General features: G+C 42.7%; 1 protein-coding gene across 1 annotated transcript; it reads left to right on the top strand.

The window, feature by feature from the left end:
- The first annotated feature begins 323 nt into the window (after positions 1-323).
- On the top strand, positions 324-26,140 carry niban2b (niban apoptosis regulator 2b). Its single transcript, XM_086313164.1, has 14 exons — positions 324-639; positions 11,235-11,365; positions 11,601-11,729; positions 11,818-11,923; positions 12,641-12,808; positions 15,468-15,583; positions 16,238-16,342; positions 18,015-18,177; positions 20,344-20,531; positions 20,656-20,811; positions 21,984-22,097; positions 23,238-23,345; positions 23,487-23,598; positions 24,215-26,140. Exons 1-14 carry the CDS (start codon positions 585-587, stop codon positions 24,850-24,852), a joined length of 2,289 nt encoding a protein of 762 aa, XP_086169290.1. The 5' UTR covers positions 324-584; the 3' UTR covers positions 24,853-26,140.
- The last annotated feature ends 1,798 nt before the right edge of the window (positions 26,141-27,938 follow it).

Below are 27,938 nucleotides of genomic sequence, written 5' to 3'. Positions count from 1 at the left end.
CCCTGCGTTCCTTTGTAATATTTCGTGCACCCTTAACTGAACTCTGCTTTTCTGTAATGTGAGTATTTGCCTGTATTCAGCGCATTCTAACATCACACGTTCAAATGTCTCCTCCTGTCCACAAAATGCATAATCCCCTGTCTCGTGCTTATTCATCTTCTTTAGTGTGTTATTTAAACCTGTGTGACCAACTCTCTCTCTTGCCATTGTATCTTCTTTTTTACTGCTTTGACTTCGTCTCCATTGTCCAGCTGCTCTATAATAACCTTCCCTGTCCCACAGCGCTGGGTCTGCTGTTTCCCAACGAGACTTTAACGTAACGTGGCTGCACGGCAGAAGTTCTCCTCCTACTTAGGAGGGTGTGTCTGTCCGAGAGAAAAACGCACAGTTCTTACACAGTTTGAACTTCCTTTCGACAGCTTCGACTTGAGTGTTTGGTACCACCCGTTATTACTGACGCTGCAGTCATTTCATGAGCGGACAGGGCTGCTGTGGCAGGAGACACGTCTCTATAGACTTTATTGTTTGTCTTAAAAAGTAGTTGTCGGTCTGACGCAGCGTTCGCGTGGGACGCTTCACTGATCATGGGGGATGTGATTTCTAGTCACCTGGATGAAGGCAAGCGGGAGATTATCACAGGTAAGGAGCGCCGCGGGTGATTAGTTTGAGTGCTGGTTTGGCGTGTTTTCCATTTTGCCACAGTGTCAGCGTGAGTCCAGCACCTCTTTGTTTACTAACTAAACGGGCTTTTTATCTGCTTCGTTGATAAACCACAAATATCCACGTAGCGCGTTGGGCACCGCACCGCTCTCTTTCCTTAGCTGGACCAAACAGCTCTGTCTTTAGGGTTCGGGTTTGTTCTTTGTCGTACTGAAGCGCTTCCACGACACCAAAAGAGAAGGAAAAACTGGAAACGTAATAGGAAATGATGTGACCCGTTAAAGTTTGTTACAAATGGGGAGTGCAGCAGATAAAGTTCTGCTGATCGTCAGTGGCCCTGCCTCGGACATGTCACAGCCTATCAGGTTTTCTCTAATATGGAGTCTTTGCTGTCGAGTCTGAAGCGAATAAGCTTAGCTGCTGACATTTTTCAGCAGCACACTCGTGTACAGTATCTATTGGACTTAAGTGTCACAGTACTCGTGCCTGATGTGTCTCATATAAAAGGCATCACTGATGACCTCCTGATGTTCCACTCATCTTCTGCCCGAGACTGGACGGAAGGTTCCGTTGGACTCTGACTTTGCAGTTTGTGTGTTAGGAGTGGAAAGTTCAGGTTTAGCAATTCCTTATTTTTGGCTTGTTTCACCTCAGTTCTCTTTATTTGTGAGGATTACAGCTGACAGAAGAATCCACAAGTATGTTGTAACTTTTGGTGGTGGTGGGTGGGGTGTTGTTACAATTTCTCCTGAACTGGGCCAAATTTCAGGAACTTCAGTGACTTTTATTACACTCACAAAAAGTGTTCATGTTACTGTTTCATTGCTTAGTTGTTGGGATGTTTAATTTTCAAAACAACTGACACACATATTTTTGTAGGGTTAGTCCTGACCAGTCCTGACCTGATAGACCAGTGACCTGTACGGGGTTTGGGTTTCTAGGCTCTTTATCTTTTTTTCCATTTAGAAAATGAAGCAATGTACATAAAATAAAGAAGACCGCACATGAAGGTAGATATTTGGGCTCAGTTTTCTAGTACTGGATTAAAATGGACATGAAACACATCATGTATAATGACTAATTGACGTCATGGAGCCCTACATAGATGTAACTCTGTCTGTGAAGCTCGATTTAAAGTTTTAGAAACGTGTTTAGCGCCATCTCCTGTCAGTACAGAACATTACATCTAAGTAACGTTTGGTTGGCTGGTTGGTTGCTGCTGATAGACTTTAATTAGTTGATATAAACTAATAACTGAACCAATATAATGAGACTTAAACTAAAAATCCATTAAAGGGTTTCACTTTGTACTGACTTTGGCTGCAACAGTGACATTGATGTTCAAATGAAGGATGCACTGTTCACGTTCAGTCTCAGGTGAGCGTCTGTTCCTGTCACCACAATTAAAACCTTTACTGGGAAAAAGCTGGTGGGAGTCTTTCATCAAAGCACCAACAAACTGTGACATGAAGAAAAACAAACTTTGTCGCTGCTCCAACCAGTAATCCTCCAGAAGTATTTAAATATGCAGATGAACTGTTAACCTAGTCTGATACATGTTTCAATTATATCGTTTGCTGAAGATATTTTACATCGAAGCATACCTGCAGCAAACAGGGCTGCAACTAAAGGGGGGCGTGGGGTGTACTAGACCATATTTATTTCAAGGTTGTCGTAACATTTTTCAGATTGAAGGAGAAATAATATAAAGTCTTAATTAAATTGCTTTGATATTTAAAAATATAGAAGACAGAGTCAAGGCACATTTCTTATACATCTTATTTAGCTGAGTTTGACTTGAGATGTTTACTTTAAAAACATTGAGTTTCAGTTTGACATATAAATCCAATGAAAGGAATGAGTTGTTTTTGTTTTTCTGACAGATTAAAGTTAAACTTTTAAACACTGACGTGAAAAAAGTGTGGCGCCTCTTCCTTGGACTGTCTTGGGGTTTTTGTTTCCTCCCCGTTGCGCACACACGACCTATTTTCCCTGCAGACGTACTGATGGGATTCCTGATCGGTAAACTGTTTACAGCATCACAGACCAGGAAAACGTGGAGTTTCTGACTCCAGCATGTGGGTGAACCACTTGTCAGCTAACTCAAACAGGCCCTTCTCCACACTTTTCTCATTTCTAAAGTGCTTTACAAACCTGAATGTTACAGCCAACAGGGGGATTTTCCCGTATCAGTGCAACTAGCTACACAACAACAACACTTACTGGTTAAGAGAGAGTGAACGTGGACAGTATGTCCTTGGTCTTAATATGAAAATGTTGCAGCAAAGTAAGCCCCTTAAATGAATCTTTAATTTTCCTTCCGCTGAGCTATTGGGTCGGTTACATTAGTTTATGTTACCTAACTGGTAATGACCGAAACCAACCAACCCAGTGATGTAACACTGTGTACTGGAAGAAGATGGCGCTGAACAGATTTAATACATTTTAACTTTAAGCACTGTAAAATCCAGCTTCACAGTTTTTGTGTGTATGAAGCTGACAATGCTCGCTTCCACAGGTTTGTTTTTGTTTTTAAAGTCTTCTCTTTTCTTTTTACTAAAAAATGATTTGAGGTTTGATGACTCGTCTGAAGAATTAATTGCAAGTTTTGGCCACAGATTCCCAGAAAGGCCAAAGAAAATTTGAGTAATACTAGACTTGGATTTGGCTATAATACAAATAGAATCTACATAGAATGGAGGAAGTTGAAATGTGGGATGAACCTCATTGGTATAGACCTACAGACATTCAGTGACCTTTCTATTTTACACTGACCTCCACGCTTGATTTCTGCTTAAAGTTTAGAGGGATTACCTAAAGCTCAGGAAACTTAGTGAATGCCATGATTGAGGCTAAAGATAATTTTTTCCTTCACTGTCATTACAACTCAGAGTAGCACGTACACGTATCAGATGTGGAATTTGAGGAATGCATGAAAAATACGTTTCTGTGTGGCTGGATGGAAACTTTAGCACGCTGAGAAGCTGAGTCCTGTTATTGAAAACTGAGAGTGGCCTCTGATACCACACGGTTTAAAAGCAAGACTGGATTAGTAACAGATTATTTACATTTATATTTTGGAGTGAGCATGCATGTAAAAACAAAGTCTGTGTGAATATGGCCAGTTACTTGTGTGTTTTGGGGGTTTTTGTGAGCAAAACACTGAAACGGACTGTAACAATTAGAGAAATTAAACTCATCAGTTAGTGTCCTGGTTGCCTCTTTGTTTTAACATTTAGTCAGGATGCATGAAGATACTGACTGTTATTATTGGGCATTGAGTTGTCAGCACTTAATTGGTACTATGACATGTGAAAATGAGAATGTCATAGCTGCTAACAGACTGTAGTTAGAGAAAACTGAACTATTGTTGACTGAGTGGGTTGTCTGGGGTGGGTTATGGACACATGAAGAACCAGGCAGCAGGAGAATCATAGTTTCACTGAGCAGAGTCTCCAGATTATGGATTATCCCGCACCTCAGTTCATTGACTAAACCCAATCCTGGGTTTCTCTGTTATTGCCTTCCAACCTACTTCTGCATGGGCGAACCTTAATCTGGAAGTCCCGAGGTGAAAATGGGAGACGCCCCCTAGGCTGGTGGAGAATGGCCGACCTAAGGTCCTGTGGGGCTTCCAGATACAGATGGCTAACCAACCGGACATTGTAGTGTTGGACAAGCAGAAGAAAACGGCCGTAGTGATTGATGTAGCGATAGTGAATGACAACAACATCAGGAAGAAGGAACACGAGAAGCTGGAGTATTACCAAGGGCTCAGAGAAGATGTGAAGGTAACGGTGGTCCCCGTGGTAATCGGAGCACTAGGTGCGGTGACTCCCAAGCTAGGCGAGTGGCTCCAGCAGATCCCGGGAACAACATCGGAGATCTCTGTCCAGAAGAGCGCAGTCCTGGGAACAGCTAAGATACTGCGCAGGCCTCTGGTAGAAGACCCGAGCTTGATAAACCGCCCGCAGGGGCGAGAAGGGGACATTTTTTTAATATTTACACATATATGTATGTCAAAGTGAGTTTGAGAGAGAGCGCAAACGTTCATTTTCACTTCACTTGTGAAAACTCTCTAACTGTACCGGTCAGTATCTACACTGAAGATAAAATGAGCGTCTCGTTTAAAACCAAGAAGACTGAAGAATGGACACTATTGGTTGGGTTTATTTGCTCCAGTTGTCACAGTCAGTGTTTCAGTGTTTTGCTTAATGAAGACTTTGTTTTTACACGGATGAATGTAGAGCTTTGCTTTGTCTATGAGTGAGTGAAACAGGAAATCCCCCCCTCCCTCCCCTTGTCCCTGGCTCTGTGAAATCTCTAACCTCTGACCTGTATCTTCCTGTTGCCTGGTGACATGTGGTCCTCTCACCTTCAGCAAATACCCAACTGATCGCACAGGTGATTGTTTTAAACAGGTCTGATAAAATGAGAAATACTTATTTCAAAGTTAACTTCTCCTCAATAGAAATATATGACATGGCCAGTAAGAAGTCGACAGAACTCCTTCTATCCATGTTTTGACAGACGCCAACAAAATTATGACATTTAAAGCAGCAATGAAAGGCCCTCGCACCCTGGGAACAGCCAGCGTGCTGCAGGGTGAGTCACACAGTCACATGGCTGATTCAGTGTCACATCACTTCCTCACTGACTGCTCTTTGAGTGCTTGGAGCAGAAAAGCGCTAACATAAGAGACGGTGTGTTTACAACTGACCATTTACCTTCTGTGCCCACTAGGTGGCAATATAGAATACCCACTAACTATATGACATACTGCTACATATCGAGTGGAACCATCAATTAAAATGTTGCATAGATTGGATCATGATTAGAAGCTTTTTGACAGTAGGTGGAACTATAAACACGACCTAATATGGGCACATAGATATCTCCAGTCTCTGTCTTCCATCAGGAATTTGGGAGTCTGGGAGAGATTCCCAAAAGTTGAATCTGGACGTAACATTTTCTCAGTTGACATATACAAGTGACTTCTTGGATGAGTGATGAAAAGTTTCTCCCCATGAAAATGCTACATCCAGATGAACGGACTTGACTTTTTTGAGGTTTTCTTACCTGGATGATTCAGCGTGCCACTGGGGCAGATTGAACAATGTTCAGTTGAGATGTGCGATATCTTCTCCTGTGGTGAATTATTTCACGAAAATTCAAAAGCTTCAATTTAACATCACCAAGGTCTTTAGACTGTACTCATCAAAGGTCATGTTGAGCTGATGAAGTCCCGGGGAGTCTGTCAAAATTATACTTTAAATTCAAAATAGCTGCCTTTCTTCTGGGTTTGGCGTTTAGCTCCAAGAGATGTTTTGTACATCTTGAGACATCACATAAGCTGCAAGATTTCACAGTTGAAACGTAGAGCCATTTTGTAATATTCAATGACCAGAGCCATACAACCTGAGAGCCTTTAACACGCTGCACGTTTCTGCCAAATTTCATGACTTTTCCAGCTTCCCAAACCCCTCAAACTGCTTCCTGTTTCATGGCGAATCCCCAGCCACCAGAGCACGCCAGCATCATCAAGTTCTGATGTGTATTCAGACTGCTTCTGAGGTGGACGTGCTCAACCTGGAAGGAGCAGTAGGTGACAGCTTCCTGTCGTCACCATGTGGCGCTTCATCTGTTCATGGACGGATTCCCATCACACCGGAGAATGTTGGGAGGATCGTACAATGTGTCTTTGAGTTACAGCTGTTTCCTGCTTACTGGCAAAGTTTCTCCAGTAAGCACGCCAATAAATCGCCATTCTGCCCGGGTCGCGCCCTTTGGCGAAAAGTTTTGAACATAAAGTGAGACATTCTCTTGGAGGCTTTTTTGACCACATTTTAGGCTGTTCATCCCAACCACCAAAACTGTTCCTTAACATGTAAAAAGACTTTGCTGTTGCCATCAGGTGCTACTGTGATGTCAAATACTGCAGTTAGATGTGTTCAGGGATGGACTCTGTCACACTTTTGGTTCAAATTGGACAATAAATGTGTTAGGGATGCAACCATTCAACTAATTTAATTGACACAAATTCTTTGCTTGGACGCTTTGTGTACTGCAGCGGTCTATAGTGCGCCATTGTCACCATGGAAATGCGAGCGATTCACCCACGTTTGTGACTAAACTAGACCTGCAGTACAAACGTATTCAGCAGTCACGTGTAAAAGTCTGACAGGCTGAGCTCAGGTGGAGCTTTTTCCAAAAGCTTTCATAACATTTTTCAGATTGAAAGTGAAATAATATAAAATATTGTGTTAATTAAAGTGCGTTAATATTTAAAAATATAAAAATAAAAGCTTTTCATGAGTTGATAACAACAAACACGGGCTGGTAAAACTCTGAGCCAGTGACCTGAGGCTTGTTAGGTAACACATTATTATTAACCATCATAATTACTCGTTTTCAGCAGTACAAAGATGTTTCATCAGCGCTCAGGCCAAACTTTAAAATGCTGATATTGTCGCTTTTCTTCATCGCAGGCTTACAGACACAAACTCCTCACTCGTTCACTCTCACACACAAACACTCATGAACACACACCAAACCAAAACACTGCATGAACGCTTTCAGTCTCCTGTTAATGTCAGAAAGCCTTCCAAGAACACAGAGTAAAGGTACAGTTTCTGTAGTTTAGATCGCACACGGCTTCTTTTATTTGACTTTGACCTTTCACTGTATAGGAGAGTATTTCGATATTTTTGTAATTAAGAAAATGTTTTCCAGGTTTCCAGCTCAGCCAGGATATTTTCTTCATTCAACCAGCTGTTCTAAAAACTGCCTGAAAAGCCTCCAGCATGCTGCAGCAAGAAGCCCATCTGATTTCAAAGACTGTTCCAGTACCGTACTTGGTTCTCAGACTACGTGCTTAATTGTGGCTCCTGGGCTGTTTAAAAGTGGAGTGGAAGGCAGAGCCTTCAGCTTTGTTCTGTGGAACCAGCAAACAGACTCTGTGTCTGGGACGGCTGTCGCTCAGGGAGTAGAGCACGTCATTTTGTTATGGCCACTCCCCTTTTTGTATACTCAGTAGGGTTACCCCCTGCAGAGGTTCAGTGATGGTAGTTAATTTGATTGGCTTACACCAGGGTAGAGGCGTCGGGATGGTTTAAATAGGCCTGCGCTCTCCCTCCAGGAGGGCATCTCCAGGGTTATGTTTGTTTTCCAGTTGCACTACTGGTAACGTATAGTTTTGGCTGGATCAGATGAACCTGAACCTTTAGTGATGATGAAGGGGCCTTTCTCGGATCATGTGACTCATGTGACTGCAGAAAAGGATCTCTATGATACCAGAACAGAAACTTTGTAAAATGTGATTTAAAATAAAAATCTATAAAGAACATAGAAAACAATGAAATGCAAAACTGTTTGTTTTTGGTTTTTTAAGGGGGGAGCGAGATGATCATTCATTGTTAATCGTCTCCAAGTACTTGCTGCTTGTGTTTTCTGGGGCTTTCTGTGTAACATTAAAGGGTCTTTACACTCTAAATCTGCTGCGTGGAGGTCGCCAACTTTGGCCTATGAGCTTCATCCAAATTGTAAAGCAGCTTCCACTGGACTCTGGAGCAGTGGCGACATTTCTCTGGAGTGAGGAGTCTAACTTCTCCGTCTGGCAACTTGATGGACGAGTCTAGGTTTAGCGGTTGCCGGGGGAACAGTACTTGTCTAACTGCACTGTGCCAAGTGTAACGTTTGGAGGGGGGCTGTTTGTGAGGAGTTGCTACTTAGTTTCACTGAAAGGAACTTGTATCGCTTCAGCATAGCAAAACATTTTAAACAATTTCATGCTCCCAGTGGAACTAGTTTGATGATGGGCCCTTTCTGTTCCAACATGGCTGTGCGCTGCTGCACAAACTCCATGACGACATGAGTGAGTGACTTTGGTGTGGATTCTTAACCCAGTAGAAAACCTTTGGAATAAGTTGGGTCAGAGATTGCCAACCAGGCGTTCTCATCAAACAAGAGTGTCCAAGTTTACAAATGTGCCTCGTGAAAGTTTATTCAAAATTCCCGTATTCGCACTTCTAAACCTTGAGGAAAGTTATACGGTTCAAATTCCTTGAGCCCCTGCTGATTCTGCAAGTTTGCCCAATAACAAAGAAATGTTCAGTTCATAGTTTCAATGGTGGGTTTATTTGAACCATGAGAGACGGAACCATAACAAAAAACGCACTTCAATTTACACATTAATTTGCATTTTAATGAAGGAAATAAGTATTTGACCCCTTTGAAAACGTGCTTTAGTACTAGGTGCCAACATAGGTTTTGCCAATACCAGAGGTCAGACTTGTCTTGTAGTTGGCCAAAAGTTTTGCACACATCTCAGGGTGGATTTTGTCCCACTCCTCTCTGCAGATCTCCAAGTCATTAATGGTTTCACTGAGTCAGAACATTAACGCTATCTGAATGTGCCCAGCACTGCAAGTATGCCGTCATAGATCAGGTTTTATATATTAAATATTTCTTCCCAGAAACTCGCGAGAGCAGGACCAGAAAAGGTGGCCGACGGTTCCTCCCTTTCTTTGTATTTATCACACAATGAAGACGTAGACAGAAAAATACTGTCCAGCTTTGTTAGAGAAATACAAACAACGAGTGACTTTGTAAATGCGTTTAAGATAAGGATGTGGCATTAGTCGTTTTAGGTTTGGTCATCGCTGGCGTCCTGCGTGTGTCTTTCTGGTGTTGATGGGAGCTCATCACTGTCAGTGTACAGTGATGAGCTTATTTATGCACACCAGTGTAAAGCAGTGCTCTCATTATTTACAGGCAGTAAATCATTTTCCTTGTCAGAGGTACTCTCTTCAATCGTGATAGGATTGTCGTGTCTTGCATGACATGACGTTGGTGCTGGTGGTCCATTCATCTGGGACTAATTCAGCCATGTCATCTGTAACTCCTGCAGTATCTGTGTCCAGCCGCCGCCGCAGTCATTGATATTCATGGTTTATGTGAAAAACAGTGACACAGATGTTTACAGGAACCGTTGCAGTTTTGACTGCAGCTACAACTTCAATATGTTACTTAAATTCAATGTTATTCATATAATGCCAACAGTCAAAGCCTCTTGGCTGCTCTGCATTGTGACATTAGCTATGACTCCTAACCACTCCAGGGTATAAATGGTTTGTGTTAACCCTTCTAGGGCTGCAATACATTGAGAATTTTGAATAATTCAATAATAAAAAAGTCTTGACGCAGTGTTTACTTCTATGCTTCCTTTAATGCACAGCTTTGCAGCGTGCCGATATGTTAGACCAGAGTGTTGCATCCACTGAAAACAGACCTGCAATACAAGCAGCATCTGAATAAAAGGTGACGGCGTTAAGCCCACACAGCCCCCAGTTTCAAACAGAAAGGCAGCAGCGGTGAAGACGCTGCACAGTTTTAACGTGAGACTGGAATCTGGGCCGCATGTGTGTGTAAAATGAGTTGGACACCCCAAAATTCAGATGTTTAGCCATTCACACTGGTCCAGCCCAGTTTATCTGCCCCCACCCAGGTGGGGACGGTGATTCAGGCTTGTGGGTGGGAGTTGGGGTGGTGGCTGGGACGGATGGATGGCAGAATGAGAGGTGAATGAATACATATAGTATGTGAATAATTATTTATTATCTGAAAGAGTTTGTATACATGTAAAAGTTTCTTCTTCGGTTTGGTGCTGCTTTCTTCAGACGTTTTGTTTTTGGCCGTTCCAGATGCTCACCTGAGGCAGGTCGAGTATAAAAGGAGGCCAGTCGCCTTCAGCGGGCTGAATTCCTGTTCCAGTAATAAAGGCCAGAGGATGAGTTTAATTCAGCCTCAGGCCGCTTTGTTTGAACCTGACAGTGAGACCATCTGTGTGACTGATCATACAACAGAAGCGTGGGCTTCATTTACCTGTGTGTGTGGAGATGTTCTCATCATGTGCAAAAAAAATAATCAATTTCACCGTTAGACTCATGACACGTGCATGTCGGCCAGTTTGTTCTTACCACTGTGCACATGTTAGTCAGTTTGCCTCCAAATCCACAGGCTTGTGCTTACATCTTGTAGTCTATCTGCATACTGCCACGCCCCAATTTCTCTATATAAGGAAACAAGGTTAGCTGGAGAGAAAGCTGTGACTGTTTTTAAAGAAGGCAGCACCAGTAAGGCAAGAACGCAGGAACAACTCGGCCTGAAGAAACTAACAAGGTCCAGAAGGAAGACAGGAATGGTTCCACTGTCTGTGGGCCGGGGCCAAGACATTAGACTGAGCAGTAAGATCCAGGCTGTGTGCGATAAGACAGGCCTCTTTGTCATTTCATTTTCTTTAGATGTTGGTCATTTTTAAAGAAAATGTCATTTTAATCCTGAGCTTCTGGTTAGATTATGATAATTTGGTAAACTGCTTTGCTGTAAATAAGAACCAAAGAGAAATAAGTGTCGTTGTTAACAGTAGAGCTTGTAAAGAAAGACAGGCCCTTTTAATTTGTTTTGTAACCCAAATTCAGGTTTTTTCTTTTCTTTCATCATGAAACATTTGCGCAGATTTAATTGTATCGTGTGTGTGTGTGTGTGTGTGTGTGTGTGTTTGTTTGTGTTTGCAGCTCGGACCGGAAAGGTGATTGCTGAGTTTGGGCGTTTGTATGAGCAGCAGTACGCGGTAGCTCTGTTCAACAAAGTTCGCTTTGACGTAGAGGGAGGAGGAACCCTGCAACCTCAGCTGCTTCACCGCAAGGTACAAAATCCTCTCTGAAAGCTCTGCTTTTATTCCAAACACCAGCGAGTGATCGTTGCAGTAAGGATGTCCCACGTGGCTCATTGTTTTGAGTGTCACACCGATGCTGCTCACAGATTAGCGAGCTATGTCTGTTAATCATTTGGATTATGACCATAGTGAGTCCTCTTGGCTCTGAATGGACAGAGAGAGACTTTAATGACTCAAAGGTTTCTCTTCGGTTTCGGTGTCACAGATTCCTCTGGAGAACAAGGCCATTTTTTCAGGCTCCCTCTTCCAGTACTTGGAGGAAAACAAGAAATGGAGGAACCACTTCCTTTCCATCCCAGACTCCCATGACGTCAAGTACTACGACAGCAAGGCGGTGAGACGGGTGCAGTGTTCTCTGTACATGAGCAAGTTTTACTCACTGTCTAATACATCGACTCTGTTCTTCCTTGGCTTCACCACAGTGCCATGACAGACTCCTCCATCCCAAAGGAACCATCAGCTGTGCCGGGTATAAAGTCCTGACATCTATGGAGCAATACCTGAATCTGATCAGCAACAGCTTGCCAGGTGAGGAGCGGGTAGGTAAGGAGAGTGTACTTATTACAGTAGGAAGGGGAAAACTCGAATCAACAGGAAACTCAGTTCATCAAATGCAATGATTTATTGTGGCAACTTAAGACATGCAGTCAGTGGGGTCAGCTTAACTGGTCACTGTGAACGTGTGACTGTGAGAGCCCTGTCCAGGGTGTACCCTGCCTCTATGGTAGATATAAGCTGCCCGATCCTGACCCCTGTTGTTCAGTAAAGACCACAGCGGGGTGAAGCTGGGGTGGATAGTGTGCATCCAACAACAGGTTCCAGGACTTCAGCCTTACTGGTTGAATGTTGTTGCTGAAGGCACTGAGCTCTCTCTGTGGTGAAGCAGACCAACATTTCTCTTAGCTGTTAGTTGAGAGCTGCCATTGTCTTAGCTGTAAAAGGCTGATGGGGTAAAGCACACGCAAATTTGTTAATGAGGAAACTGGAGAGCGAGGATGCAGGAGTTTAACACTGAAACTGCAGATGTGTCTTCTTGGAGGCTGGGGGGGGGGGTTGCACTGGCAGCCACGGTGTTTCTGAATGTTGCTGTACTCAAGAAAAGGAAATGTTGACTGCAAAATCAGAAATGTTTGCACACCATCAGTGAGCACGGACAACATGAAGTCTTTTTGTTACCCTTTAACTCTACAGAGAAACTTCAGTGAGGTTTTCAGTGTATTATTAATGCAACGCTTTTATTTTTAGGTGTTAAAGCCAAGGTGGGAAGTTCCCCCTTTCTAAAGTGTGCCACTCCGTACCCTCTGATAATGTGGCACCCTTATGCCCGCCACTACTATTTCTGTGTGACGACAGAGAAAGAGCAGCAGAAGTGGTATATGGTACTCCAAGACTGTGTCAGACACTCCAACAATGGTGAGTCATGCTAATGTAATGATAGAATAACCCTTTATTGTCATTGTGCGTGTACAACGAAATGGTGGGTGCTCCACACCAGCTGTGCGTGGTGTAAAACTATAATAGTAGGACAGAGAGAATGAATAACAAACTAGAGGAATCTATGCAAAGCAGGAGGAAGGCACACGTTAGACAGGCTGCAAATGAAGAGCTGCTACTTTCAGTTTCATTCATGTTTGTCAGAGCTCTGGATTCTTCTCTGTGCTGTAAACAAAAACTAGATCTGCACGTTGCTTTTCTGTCTTCTGTGCTCCTGCTCTCTTTTCCTTCTCTGCTTTACTGACTCTTAAGTCTGTTGCTGTGATTGAGACTTGCCAATAAAGATGTCAGCTCCTGACCGGAGCTATAGCAGTAACTACATACGGGCCATAAAGTCCCAGATAGTCTGACTACAGTGAACGAAATGAAGTTGTTTTCATTAAATACCCTGTGACACAGTTTAGTCCTCGTACTGTCTCTCTCACACACACACACACACACACACACACACACACACACACACACACTCGTTTTTATGCACATCTAATTGACGTCGTGCTTACAACCATCAGAAGTGAAACTAAAACAAATATCCTGAGATAATTTAAATTTAACACTAAATGTGATTCAGAACATTTTTGCTTTTGTCTGTCATTTTTTGACATTTTATTTATAAATAAATAACAGTGCCAAATCACTACAACAGTTGCCTGAAGGCAGTTTATATTGTAAGGTCAAGACTACAATACAACAGCACGATTGGATCTGCACTCTGGGAAGAACAAACGTTTAACAGCAATCACAGCTGGGGGCATCTGTCTCCTGAGTCTGAGGAAGCTGAAGGCTCTGCCTCTCTTTGCACTTTTAAGCACCATAGGTGCCACAAGTAAACCAGCAGCCTGACAGTACAGGGCTCTGCTGGGATAATACACTTCTATGATAAGGTTTTTGTTTTGTTTTGTCTTTTCAGAATAATCTGCTCTCTCTTTCTAGTCCCTGTCAGGACTCTGGCTGCAGCATTTTGGATCAGCTGAAGGCTTTTCAGGGAGTTTTTAGGACTTCCTGATAATAATGAATCACAGTCATGCAGCCTGGAAGTAATGAATGCATGAACTAGTTTTTCAGCGTCACTCTGAGACAGGATATTTCTAACTTTAGAGACAGATATGCAGACTGAAGGGCAAACATGACTCCACGAACCCTCAGTCTCACTGGAGGCCAAAGTAAGACCATGCAGAGTGAGAATCTGGATAGATGCTGCATTTCTACAATTTTGAAGGCCAAGTACAAGAACCTGTGTTTCATCTGAGTTTAGAGCAGGGGTGGCTCAGAGGCCACATTGACTTTTAAAATGTGACGGGCCAGCACCAGATGCATGCATATCAAACATAAACATTAAGATCACACTTTTTTGTCAGTGAATCAGAATCTCCGGTTAGTTTTGTTGTGGCAAGAACAGATCTGAGGTGTTCATCACTCAGCTGGGATCTGTGGGTGCTGCTTTGTCTGTTCACACACATACGTGGAGCCAAACAACACCAGCATCCTCTGTGACATCATCTGGATGCTTGGTCCCCTCACTCTAAAGTGCATTTTACAACTGGCGTCACTGCGTGATCGAGGTGCAGCACAGACTTGCACAGGGCTTCCTGGTGGATTATGCAGTGTAAAAAACCAACCTCTGCTCAGGGTTGTCCTCTTTCAACCTGCCCTGGATTCTTCTGAGCAGCCCGACTTTTGTTCCAGTCAGATTTGGCGATCCATCTGTGGTGGCCTGACGAGTGTACTCCGAGGTAGCTTGTACCTCTTGATGACCTCTGCCGCGTGTCATACAAGCCCTCTCCCCACGTTTTCCTCTTTATGGATTGCATGGCCAAAAACTCCTGTTATCTTAAAATTAAAAATGAATCCCTCTGATACAAATTAAAAGCTGAGCAGTGTCCTTACACAACGAACCTATAATTACATGGCAAAACAATTACCTTACCAAGGTACATACATTAGTTTTAATTATGTAGTAAAACTAACTTGCAGATATATCCTAGATGTTGTTCAGACACAGTTATGAAATCTGATCATTTTTACTCACATTTCTCGTGTAAAACACTGAATATGAAGCCAACAAAATTCATTCATTGTAAAAAGTCATCTGGGCTCCTGCACCCGACCGACCCCCAGTTTAATAAGTCATCTGTTCATTCACCAGCTCGCAGTGTTTTCTTCAGCAGGATAAAATGATGACACTGTTTGTGTGTTATGTGTTTAAACTGCAGCTTGATTGGTTGGTGGAGGCGAACAACTAAAAACAGTTAACTGTAATTTATCCATCCATTAGTTTATATTTACATTCAAATGAAGCGTGGATCATTGTAGGAGTTGTGTGATTGATGATCAAAGTATAAAAAATCTAATTAATTGTGGTGAAACAGATTTGTTCCACTTTTGTTCTTGTTTGAAATCGCCTGGTACCATCTGAAGGAGAGAAAACTCCATTATTTAAAAGAGTCTCCTTAATCTCACGATGCTGCATTCTGTCATCAGCCCTGCTTTCCCTCCTGTTTTACCTTCATCATTTCTCTGATAGAAGACCTGCAGTTATCAGTTAAAAGTTCACTGACGGCTGCTTCTTCAATTCCAGGTTTGTCAGATGAGAAAAAAGTTCAGACACCAGCCTTCACTAATGCAGTGCGACTCTACCGTCAAGCTCAAGGCCAGTATGGCACCTGGGAAATGATGTGTGGTGCACCGTCACAGGTAGCGTTGGCAGAAATGTTCTTCTGTGGCCTCAATCGGACTTTGGGGGGGGGGGGGGGTTGGAAGCTGGGATGAATCAGGTGCTGTGTCATGAAATGTAAACTTGATGTCCTCCCTCAACCTGATTTTTCATTGAATTGCGACACGAGGTTATTCAAAGTTTTCACCAAACACCTCTGATGGTCAGAAGATTAAATGCTTTATGCACATGTTGCATCGTAGTCAGGCCCTGCTGTGCATGCTTCAGTGCTGAACAGGTTTTTCTAGATGCTTCTTCAAACCCAAATCACATTTATGTCATTTAAATTAAGTTATTGTCTAATGCTGTGTTTTTAAATCATTCTGTTTGTCTGATTATGCTTTAAAAAGGCGCCCACAAATAAAATGTAATATTATTAATTATGTGATAACAGACTTGGTTTGATGGAAGCATAACCACCTTACGTTGTCTTCTGTGGAAGAAAACTTAATTGCACGCGCTGTAGTTCATCTCACATGGCCTGTGTGAGTCCCTCTGTTATGTTCTGCTTCCTTACATGTGGCAACATGGAAAACGTACAGAGAGAGGTTACCATGACGATCACACGAGCGACTGTAAAAATGCAGAGCGCTCGTGGTCCTCTTATTTGTATGTGGGAATCGTTTTCCTTGTAGATCTTGTCTAACCTGGTGATGGAGGGCCTCCTCTCGGAGCTGAGAGACCTCATCTCCCCCCGCCTCAAAGGCAAACTCCATGAGAGACAAAGGAACTGGATACTGGTGAGGAACTACTCTGGGATTATTAGACTCAGTCTTTAGCAAAATAAGTGTTAACCTGCAAGTTTGGTGGATACTGCACCAGTGATTGGGGGACTTGTAAATGTTGACATCACCTGTTTGAAATGCTCCTTGTTCTTCTGGAACTTTTCAGGGTCTTTTTAGCACTTTTGTTTCAAACATGGTGCTATTTTGCCAGAATAACAGGAACTTTAATGACAAAGGTGTTGTGTGATTCATTCAGATGTACACTACCAGTCAAAAGTTTTAGAACACCCCAATTTGTCCAGTTTGTCATTGAAAGTTATGCAGTTGATTGTCTGATTGCACTCTGAAATAAACAATAGCGTAGTACAAATAAGCACGTGGAGTTAAAAAAAGAAATCATTGAATCAGTTTATAGACTAAAATGTATTCTAACCTTTGACTCACCAAAGTAGCACCTTTGGCAGATAGAGCAGCTGAACAAACCTGTGCCAGTCATTCTACAATAGAAATCAAATATTCCCCATGAATGTGGACCTTGTCGCTGCTTTGCTTTCCCTCTTCTGTCCAGTTCAAACCAGCTGGATGGGCTTTAAGTCTGCAGACTGTGCTGCACACTCCATGTTTCCAAGCTCACCATCTTGTTCTTTGTTCCTGAGGTAGTTCTGGCACAGCTTGGACTTACGTTTGGGTCGTTATCCTGCTGTAGGATGAACCCCTGACCAACTGCACACCAGAGGGTCCTGCTGTGGTAGCTGTTTTGGTTCAGGGAGCCTCTCACTCTGTACGAGTCACCGACCCTGGATCCAGCAAACAGCCCATCACACTTCCTGCTCCATGTTTGACAGTTGATGCCTCACACTGTGGATCCGTCCTTTCACCTACTCGACAGCGCACAAAGATCCTGCGTGATGAGCCCAAGATTTCAAGCTTTGATTCATTAGTCCATCTTACCTTCTTCCAGTCTTCAGTAGTCCAGTGTTGATGTTTCATGGCCCAGACAGACCTGTTTGTCTTATTCTGACATCTTATCAAAGGCTTTCTTGCCGCAGCTGACGAGCGTATGGCACCACGGTGTGTTCAGCACTGCTTCTATGCAGGCAGAGGGGGGAGTAATCCAGAAAGTTGGAACAGCTGCAGGAATTAGTAGCAGCAGCTTTCAAGGCTTGATCAACCTGCATTGCTGCAGAACAGATTTAACCTGTTAACCCTTGTTGTCCCTGAAAAAGGCTTTTTGTATGATTCTGAAATGTACATTATTTTTCAGTTTTGAGTAACTGCACCTTTGTTTATCCTCTGGCAGTTCACCCTCACCTTTGTACCATTTCAAGCTGTTCATTGGACTGAATGACTTGAATTGCAGTAAATAACTGGAAAGATTAGGGTGTTCTAACTTGTGACTGGTAGTGTATGTATAAGCTTGGAGCTTATTTTAGTAATGTGAGTGCAACAGAAAAAAAGCTGATCTACATTTCTTCAAAGGTCTGTAGTTCCACAGGACCTCTCCAGCAGGTACAGCCCAACTGCTTGCAAATTCACCTGTAAACTCAATAGTCTGTTACGCAGATATACAAATATATTCACTGCATGCATTTTCCAAACCATTTAGGCTACTATGTGACACTTAAACAGACGATGTACTGCACAGGTGTGAGTTTGGCAACATCAGCTGTGTGTTTTGTGTTTGTAGATCAGTGATGCTGTGTACAGCCTGGTGCAGGCGCAGTGCCAGACGCAGTATGAAGCAGTGTTGCAGAAGTGTGAGGCTAACCGCTCTTCTTTAGAGGCCTCCATACGAACAGACGTGGACCAGATCATCACATCCAAGGAACACGTGACCAACAAGATCAGAGGTTGGATAAGAGCAACACTTCTCCTCATTCAGATACTAGCAGCACATTTCTCAGAGCATTTTTCATCTTTGGTTAGTTACAAGCCCGTCATCGATAGAATACTCATGGAAGTAGAAGTCGTAATAATAACTGTAAATGTTAAAGCAGTGTTGTTCTAAATATCTACAGGGCTTAAAATTCTTACTGTGGGTTCAGTTTTAGCTGTAAATGTGGATTCATATCTTAATAGGAACGTTTATTGCTTGTTTCTAAAACTGCACCATGGCAAGAGTATCAGTGAGAATGCTTGTGTATAAACCTATGAAACCTATAGTTTACCTGCTTTGGAACAAAGGAACAAAGGAATGATGATGCCAATCATCCATGCAGTTAGATGATTGGTTCTAAATGTAGCTGTGAGAGAGAGAGTAGCCAGAGAGACGTCCAGCAAGCACAAGGAAACCAGACAAACTAACAAAAAGGCCAAATCAGCAACTAACTTACTGTTACATATTTGTAAAAGTACATAACGTGTGTGTGGAGATGGATGGAGATATGTAGATGTTACATTGTCTTGGTTTAAAAAAAAAAAAAAAAGATAATAAAAATATAGCAATATCTCACAGTTTGATATTTTAACATCACTGTCGACCTGTGGAAAGCAGGGAGACAGTTTCAGAAAGTTTCAGCTGCAGATAGGAGACATTAAACCAAACAAAGTTACTGAAGGGTAACTTTTTAAATTGTATGATATCTCAAGTCAAGTTGGCTTTATTGTCACTTCAACCATATACAGTTTAACAGTACACAGTGAGGCGAAACAACGTTCCTCCAGGAACCAAGGTGCTACATGCAACATAAATTAACTAATCTAATCTACGTGTGCTTCTACTTGTTTCCAGCCAATTAACTCAGTTTAATTCAGCTTTATTTTTAATATCTCCAAATCACAACATTCACCTCAACAATCAGACAAAACCTATGGACAAGCACTTTTGCGACAGTGGGAAGGAAAAACTCCCTTTTAACAGGAAGAAACCTCCAGCAGAACCAGGCTCAGGGAGGGGCGGGGCCATCTGCTCTGATTGGTTGGGGTGAGAGAAGGAAGACAGGATAAAGACATGCTGTGGAAGAGAGACAGAGGTTAATAACAAGTATGATTCAATGCAGAGAGGTCTGTTAATACATAGTGAGTGAGAAAGGTGACTGGAAAGGAAAAACTCAATGCATCATGTGAATCCCCGGCAGCCTACATCTATTGCAGCATAACTAAGGGAGGATTCAGGGTCACCTGGTCCAGCCCTAACTATATGCTTTAGCAAAAAGGAAAGTTTGAAGCCTAATCTTGAAAGTAGAGATAGTGTCTGTCTCCTGAATCCAAACTGGAAGCTGGTTCCACAGAAGAGGGGCCTGAAAACTGAAGGCTCTCCCTCCCATTCTACTTTTAAATACTCTAGGAACAACAAGTAGGCCTGCAGAGCGAGAGCGAAGTGCTCTAATAGGGTGATATGGTACTACAAGGTCATTAAGATAAGATGGGGCCTGATTATTTAAGACCTTGTATGTGAGGAGCAGGATTTTGAATTCTGGATTTAACAGGAAGCCAAAACAGGAGAAATCTGCTCTCTTTCTAGTCCCTGTCAGGACTCTTGCTGCAGCATTTTGGATTAACTCTTTTAAATTTATTTATTTTATTTCACCTTTATTTATGTAGGTAAACCTCATTGAGACAGTCTCATTTTGAGCAGCAACCTGTTTTAAATATCCTCACAAAACTACAGCTTGATAAACATACTGTAGTCATTATAATTCATATAACAACTAATTAACTGGAAAAAAAATAAAATAAAAGACAGTAACAATAAAACATGAACAGGAGCAGCCCTGATGCTTCCTCCGTTGTCCTTAGGATTTGTTTAAAACCCTTCAGTTCAGCATTGTAAGAAAATGCCTTCTCCCCACGTTCTGTACGTACTGAAGTGACTGATAGAAGCTTGTGAGTGGAGGTGTTAGTTACTCTGTTTAGGTGACACACAGGAAGGTAGATGCACTGCTAGCAGACAAATTACTGATGTATAACTGAACAACTGGAGGCTTTATTTACAGGTTGTCACATTTCTAATTTGACATAACGATCCCAGACGTCTGCCTGAAACTGCAAGCCTGCTTTTCTCTCTTGTTTTGCAGCCGTGGTTCTTCCTAAAGCAGAGAAGCTGCTGAAGGTGAGCATTCAGCCCTACATCAGCTCCATCCTAGAGGCCCTGCTGGAGCCCACCAGCCGAGGGTTCTTCGAGGTCCGCGAGGTTTTCTTCCGAGAGCTGGTGGACATGAGCAAAAACGTCCTGAATGAGGGCACTAAGGAGATGGTGGCACAGGTGAGCACGTAGAGGAGGTCCTCCTAGAGAGGGGAATTCAGTAAAGGAGATACTCCCTCTGCCTCCATTGAACTCAGAAACATTTAGTGACATTCAGTGCTTGTAATCTATTCCTCTTCCTCAGCACATGGAGAAGATCTCAATGCTTGCCTTCCATCCAGTGAAGATGTGCAGCTGCTATGAAAAGGTGATGCAGCTGAGTCTGGAAGGTCTGGATCAGAGATTTGACATCTCGAGCCCCTCGGTGTTCATCCAGAGGGTCCAGATCCTCATGAGAGAGGTGATGATCGCTTACTGGCAGCTGGCTTTTCAAAGCAGTGCAGCTTTAACATATTGCTGGAGGTCTAAGTGATGTATTGATTACAATCGTAATTTACTGTACGAATGGTTTTCTGATCAAATGTATTTTTAAAGATCTGCATTTTATTTGTTGAAAATTTCATTTTATTACATTTTCTAATGAAACAACATGTTACAAACGATATAAACGGAGGAGAGGGAGGAGGTTACAATCAGCACTTACTGGTAAATAAACATCACACACTTTGAAAAACAAACTCCCCGCTGTATTAGGAACTTGACCGTTCTCAGATCCCTGAATGTGTAACAAATACAGGCAACGTAAATCAAAATGAATATAGTGAAACAAATGATTCACCTTCACTAACCCAGAACAGAATGCAGTTGGAAGGAAAACAATGACTCGAGAAACAAGTAACACACAAACTCATATCAGCTGACTTCCATGAAAAGGCGAATGCATTAGAATCACTGATGTGTGCTCTGAAGAAGCTTAGAACACTAGCAGACACTAAAACATAAAACACCACAAAGAAATGCTCCCGTCTGGATTTAAACATCTCTTATGCAAATATCCTCCATTCCTGTGTATTAAATCACATACAAAGTACATTATGTTGTCGCCTTCATCTCTTAGAATTGAGATGTTCACTGATTGCTGTAAATTTGTCAGGATGAGATCAGAAAGTTTTATTTCTAAAGAGAATAGTTGAGTTATTATTGAATATGAAATACTTTGTGGTTTGTTAGTCTCACTGTCCGTGTTTGAACTCGAAACATTTCCTGCCTCCTTTTCTGAGGTCAACGTTACACTGCTTATGTCTGCTTTAATTTTGTGTGAGCATCTCTCTACTCTCAGTGTTGTAAGAATAAATTAAACTTGAATAGTTGCTGCTCAGTTTGCAGAGGAATTGAGTACCATGAACACAACAGGACTGCAGGAAGGCAGCACTTCTGAATGAAAGTGTATTTGCTTAGAAGGGGAAGTATGACTAGGTGGAGGCACATCATGGAGCATCAAGTTTTGGATCAGTTAATAGATCTTCTTTCATATCATATTTATGTGATAATTATCAAAGTCAAGCTATTATAAAATATACTGATACATTTGAATGCACTCGTGATAGTGTCCCCATCTGTGTCTGTTTACAGCAAATGGACAATGCTGTTTATACATTTGAGCAGATCCTTCACCAGAGTCTGGAGTCTCAGGGCGGTGAGGATCTCTGTAAGACTATCCAGCGCTGCCAGGACAGAGTTATCAAGGTAAAACACGTGATCAGTAAAAACCTGTTAGATCACCATTTTCTCCTAAACCAGAAACACATGGAAGAGGAGGACTGGGGTGGTAGATTTGAAGGTTGGTGGTTGGATTCGCTCCACTTTACAACATCCATATAGAGTGTGAGCATATTAATCCATCCATCTTCCTCTGCTTATCCTGGGCCGGGCCCAGAACACCTCACCCAGGATCCATCCTTGTCAGATGACTGAACCACCTCAGCTGGCTCCCTTCGATGTGGAGGAGCAGCGGCTCTACTCTGAGCCCCTCCTGGATGGCTGAACTCCCCTATCTCTAAGGGAGAGGCCAGCCACCCTTCGGAGGAAGCTCATTTCGGCCGTTTCTTTCCGCGATCTCGTTCTTTCGGTCACTACCCACAGCTGGTGACCATAGGTGAGGGTAGGGACGTAGATCGACCGGTAAATTGAGAGCTTGGCTTTTACACTCAGCTCTCTCTTCACAGACCGGTACAGTATCCACATCAGTGCAGCCGCAGCACCAATCCATCTGTCGATCTCCCGCTCCCTTCACCCATTACTCGTGTACAAGACTCCAAGATACTTGAACTCCTCCACTTTGGGGCAGGAACTCGTGGCCTGTTGAGCTATCAGGGTAGAAGTGCCTTAGTCAGGGAGGTCACCACGAACCTGATGGTCTCTCTGAGCTCCGTCGCTGCCCCGTGGAGAGAGAAGAACCATCCAGAAGGTCAACAATTTCTGCTGCAAAAATGCTTCAGCAAGGGGGAGGAAGACTGGAGATGGAGCAATACTGGAAGAGCATATGGGAGAAGGACGCAACACATAACGGCAGTGCTCGGTGCCTATTGGGTCTAAGAGCAGACCACAGCAACTTCCCTGAACTGGGACCAGTAACCATCACAGTGGCAGACATCCAAGAAAGGGCCAACAACCTTCCTCTGTACCACATGGAAGCTCCTGTCAAAGCATTCACATCATAGCGTTGTGAATGCTTCCACATATACTGCATTTGTTCAAAATGAAGTTACAGCTTATAGTTGCCATCTGACACACACACACACACACACACACACACACACACACACACACACACACACACACACACACACAGTAAAGCTGTCCTTTTCCTTCTTTCCTGTGGTTCAGAAGTTTGACTATGACAGCAGCACAGTGAGGAAGTGTTTCTTCCGCGAGGCTCTCTTGCAGATCTTCATCCCCTACATTCTAAAGCAGCTCAACCCTTGCTTTGTATCGGTGAGTACATCACCTTCTCTCTTCCCCAGAACCTGGAAAATTAATAATGCACATTTAGCTTTTTGTTTCTGTAACAAAGAAAAGCATTGTGACTGGTTCATTGTTGTTTGTTCTTGGTTTCATTCTTCTTTGAAACACCAGGAGTTGCCACGCTTTGAGGAGCTCATCTTCGAGGACTTTTCCCACTTCATCCTGGTAGAAAACATCTTTGAAGAGGTTGTGCTGCAGTCAGTCATGAAGGACATTATAATGGGTCAGTCTTCTGTATCGATGAAGAAAGACAGAGTGAAAGCAGTCAGAACTGAGGGCCTTATTATACTACCAGGAGGCAACATTGCAGGCAGTGCAATGGGTACCATTAAGAGGAAAGCCTGCATGGACTCACAAAGTAACAAATCAGACAGGACATGATGAATGTTGATCAAGACAAAAAGGTTTCAAAGCAAAATATCCTGTCACCCAGAGAAAGCCAAAGCACACTCTGCAAGTATTCAAACGACACAGTTCCCCAGAAAGGTCCTCGAGTCCAGACGGGTCATCCACTAATTCCTCTGATTCCTACATTTGGTACATTATGAAAAATCGGCCTTGAATTGTGCAACAGATCAAAGTGATGCAACACAGATGCTGGTATCAAATTCTAAAGAAGCATTTAGTGTTTAACAAACGTCTCCGTGTAGTGGTCACAGCTGCTTTCACTGTGATAAGATATTCAGATTAAATATGATATAAAAGTGGCATCTTGGATCCATTTAACCCGGGAGATCAGCATCATTCATATTGGTCCTCGCTGTACTCTGTGCACACAACATAAGTCATTGAACTTATTGTGAGAATCCACATTTGAACCCTTTTCTCTCTGTCTGCAGCTGTAAAGGAGGCGGCAGTCCAAAGGAGACACAATCTGTACAGGGACAGTATTGTTCTGAGCAACAGTGACCCCAACCTGCATCTGCTTGGAGATAATCCCTCCATCGACTGGGCGGGACAGTACGGAGGCGACCAGGAGGAGGTGGATGGGGCAGAGAATGATGCCGAGTACAATGGTGAGGTGGAAAGTGTGACGTCCCGGAAGAAGAAAAGAGTGAAGCAGGTGGTGTCCTTGATCCAGACGGACGGCACCGCTGTCCTGCCTAGCGAGTCGTGCCTGGAGGTGCCTGGTGTTGAAGACATACTAGAGGAAGATGGAGAGGGGCGGAAAGAGAATGGAGCTGGGGAGGAGAACTCTGAAAACAAACCTTTGTGTGACCAGAATGGATTTGCAAGTCTCAAAGCCTCCACAGGAAAGCCAGAAGACGACAACGAACCCGAGGAGCAGCAGAAAGAGGAATTCCAGGCGACCGAGTCTGCTGGAGAGGGAGAGGAAAGTCAGGCCGTGGCAGAAGAGCAGCCATCATCCAAGCAGGAGGAGTCGGAGGTTTTACTCCTGCCTCCTGCTGCAGCAGCACAAAAGGAGTCTGAGATTCAGGAGACGAGCGTCGCTGCAGGAGCCCAGCGACTAAAGTGAATCCTGCCCGCTTCTTTTTGCTTTTCCCGTTTATACCAAGTTTAAGACACTAAATACCTTTTTTAACCACAACAACCCAAACTTTGTCTTCACCTGGTAGAAACATGAGCACCGTCTGTGTGCTGTGTATAAATGTGACAAGCTGCAAGAGCGCCAGGATCGAGGTGCCTTCAAGAAGCTGGATGTTTTCTGTGGTTTGACCTTCAATCGGACTTTTCTAACTGCGTGATTCAAACTGTAAGCATTAAACTGTCACTGAGTGATGAGCAGCTTAAAGAACGTGTGACAAAAGAATGAATCCTGAGTGCAGACGATCGTGTCCATGTCAGCACGAGTTTGTTTTACATCAGTAACAAGAAAGATTTTATTAACTGTCATTTTACATCATTTTCTATCATTTCCACACTTTTTCATTTTTAGATTGAAGTTTCTGAAGCAAATGATTTATTGGTAATAAATTATCGATCAAAAGTATATTTGTCATCGTTTCTGTTGCCACGTGCACACCAAGGTTAGTATAGGGAACTAAACAAAACTTAAAACTTTAATGAGAATTTTATTTCAGTTAGTAAAATGTAAACAGTGAGCGGCGTACAGACTGCTCCTGGACAATAAGAAACACAAGCGTCACCACACATAAGCTGTTCCAGGTGATCAGGACGTTTCTCACGTCCTTTCCACCTAAGAACTACATCACGGCAGGATGGAGGTGTCTCTGTGTACATGCATAGACTAAGGTGACAGGTAATGGGTGTGAATGTGTAACCCATATTTCTAATGACCTGAATCCTGAAGAACGTCCCTGTAGAGACGAGCAGAATGTCAACTGTTCGTTTCACAACAGAAAACTTTCTGTTCAACTTGGAAATGAGCAAAATCTGAGGCTATGATTTTCTTTAATGTTTGACATTTAGGTGTTTTTACGGAGCAGTTCTGCGTCGTCCTCCATCCTTTGCTCTGGTTTGAATCTCTGTTACTCATCTATTGATCACACAAATGTTCCACGTCTTCTTTTTGTGTGTTACACTTATTATAAACACATCCCCGCGTCACTGTTGGTAGAAAACTAAAGAATTGAAACTGTATTTGCCTTTGCAGTTTGCACTTTCTGAACAATATTCCCTGGATTCAAATCAACTGTGGAGAATCTTTTACTGCATAAAGTGTTTTTAAACTGTAGATTTTATGAGGTTGACTTGAACAACCCTCTGTGCACTTTTCCACTGTGTGCTGTATTTCACTTTTTAAACTCTGAGCACAAATAAACTGAGGACATTTTTCTCCAGTATTTTTCCTTATGTGCCATTCTTATACTTAGTTGCAGTGAAGTTGCATGAGTATTTATAAAAATGTTTTAATCTAGTATTAGCATATTTGCAGAAGAATCTGAACAGTTCCTCTGACACTGCTGTAAATCCAGAGTTGCTCCTTGACCTTTGTAGTCAGACGTTACTTGTTCCCTTCTGTGAGCTGCAGAGCAAGATCACTGACCTGGTGCTGGGCGGGTTCATGGGCTCGCGTAGAAACAATCCACTATATCAAACCTAAACATTATTAAGACCATCTGAAGGAGACGGAGCCTTTTGAGCGCTCTGTCTGCCTGCGTCACACAGTGCAGCAGTTTTGTAATTAAAGAGCAACATCTTTACAGGAGCAGTGAAGCTGTTATTGCTGGATACTGGTCCAGGCTGATTTGTGATTGGATGCTCGTGTCTTCACGCCTCTGTTGCTTTGAGGTGCCAAGATTCTCATCTTTACAAATCAAAGTCATTTGGCCTGAGCTTTGAATATGTGAGTCGTATGTCTGTTTATTACGAGTACACACACGTATAAAAGAAAATCGTGATTTTTGCTGTGGACTGTGACGACTCGTGCAGGATATCCATCCACCGAAATACCAGAATCCAAAGTGTGAACACGGCTGGACGACAGTATCAGCCAACACGTCGGATTTAAACACGATTGGGAAAAGGATGCTGGGTGAGCGCCACTAACTTCGACCAACAGAGCGAGCAGCACACTGCACTGCAAATTCATTAAAGCACCTCCACAGAAACCAGCTGTGCTTCCAAAGAGAAAAACAGGAAGTAATTCAGCTGTAACTCAAGTCTATTCTTTTTCTCTACATTTAACAGAAAGTCTATTCAGGCATCAGGTGAATTCATCCTCAGTCTAACCAAAGAGGCATTTCTGCTCGGCAACATAGATTTTCCATATTTGAACTATTGTGAATCACTTAATGTAAAATCATTTCCAGACGTGTCTCTAATGAAAACTTGAAGATGAGTCAGAAAGAACAGGCAAGGTCAAAGGTCGAAGCTGCTACCACTGTTTCACTTTCATTAAAAAAAATGTAATTGACATTAAAAATGTATTTTTCAAAAAAGATTTCACTAAAGGGGCGAAGGAAACATCACAGTACTATCAAGAGATTTACAGCTGCTTAACAGCACAGGAACAAAGTCATGAAGTCACAAAGATAATTAGTAATAAGTCATTTCTTTTTTTTATATATATATAAACCCTTCAAATTCCCTCTGTGAGCAAAGGTACACAGAAAAACTGCGAATCACTTTTTAACACATCAGCAGAACAGTGTGAAGTTCATGAGAGATCACATCCACTAATGTATTAGCAGTTACTGAGACAAATGAGATTTATTTCCCCATTTCCATGTCTGGTGGAAATATCTCATAAACATAGGCGTGCAGGCTCAGTGGAAACAAAACCTGAGAGTCAAACAGCTCACATCACAAGATCCCAGCAGCGTACGTTACAAACAAGCTTCATGGTCCACTGAACGTCTGAACCTCGACTATTTCAGATCTAAGTGTGAAAGGGTGAAATGTTGCAGTTAGTCACAGTTAGTGTGATAATCTAATGAAAGTCTTTTAGGTGGAAACACATTTAATCTTGTTTATTTGTAAATGTCACGGCAGCTTCTAGCTTGTGCAGAACAAACACTGATTCTGTGACAGCTCAAGTCTGGGGAGATAACTCGCATTTAATATTCTGCTCTTGCTCTTTCAAGCACAGCAAAGCAGACGAATAACTCTTCAACAAGTGACAGGTGTTCTGTCTCCCCG

This window comes from Aulonocara sp. 'chitande type north' Nkhata Bay, linkage group LG12 (genome assembly GCF_057382095.1).
Source record: "Aulonocara sp. 'chitande type north' Nkhata Bay isolate Kocher_YH1m ecotype deep benthic linkage group LG12, A_spYH_male_GT1.1, whole genome shotgun sequence".
Taxonomy (NCBI): domain Eukaryota; kingdom Metazoa; phylum Chordata; class Actinopteri; order Cichliformes; family Cichlidae; genus Aulonocara; species Aulonocara sp. 'chitande type north' Nkhata Bay.
Note: the sequence above shows the minus strand (reverse complement) of the source record. Positions and strands in the feature narration are given on the sequence as shown.

Excerpts from the sequence above, each read along its gene's own strand:
- niban2b (XM_086313164.1), top strand. The coding sequence starts at position 585 with ATGGGGGATGTGATTTCTAGTCACCTGGATGAAGGCAAGCGGGAGATT. Across the intron at positions 11,730-11,817 it reads AGTACTACGACAGCAAGGCG|TGCCATGACAGACTCCTCCA; the intron begins GTGAGACGGGTG and ends GCTTCACCACAG. Across the intron at positions 23,599-24,214 it reads CATGAAGGACATTATAATGG|CTGTAAAGGAGGCGGCAGTC; the intron begins GTCAGTCTTCTG and ends CTCTGTCTGCAG.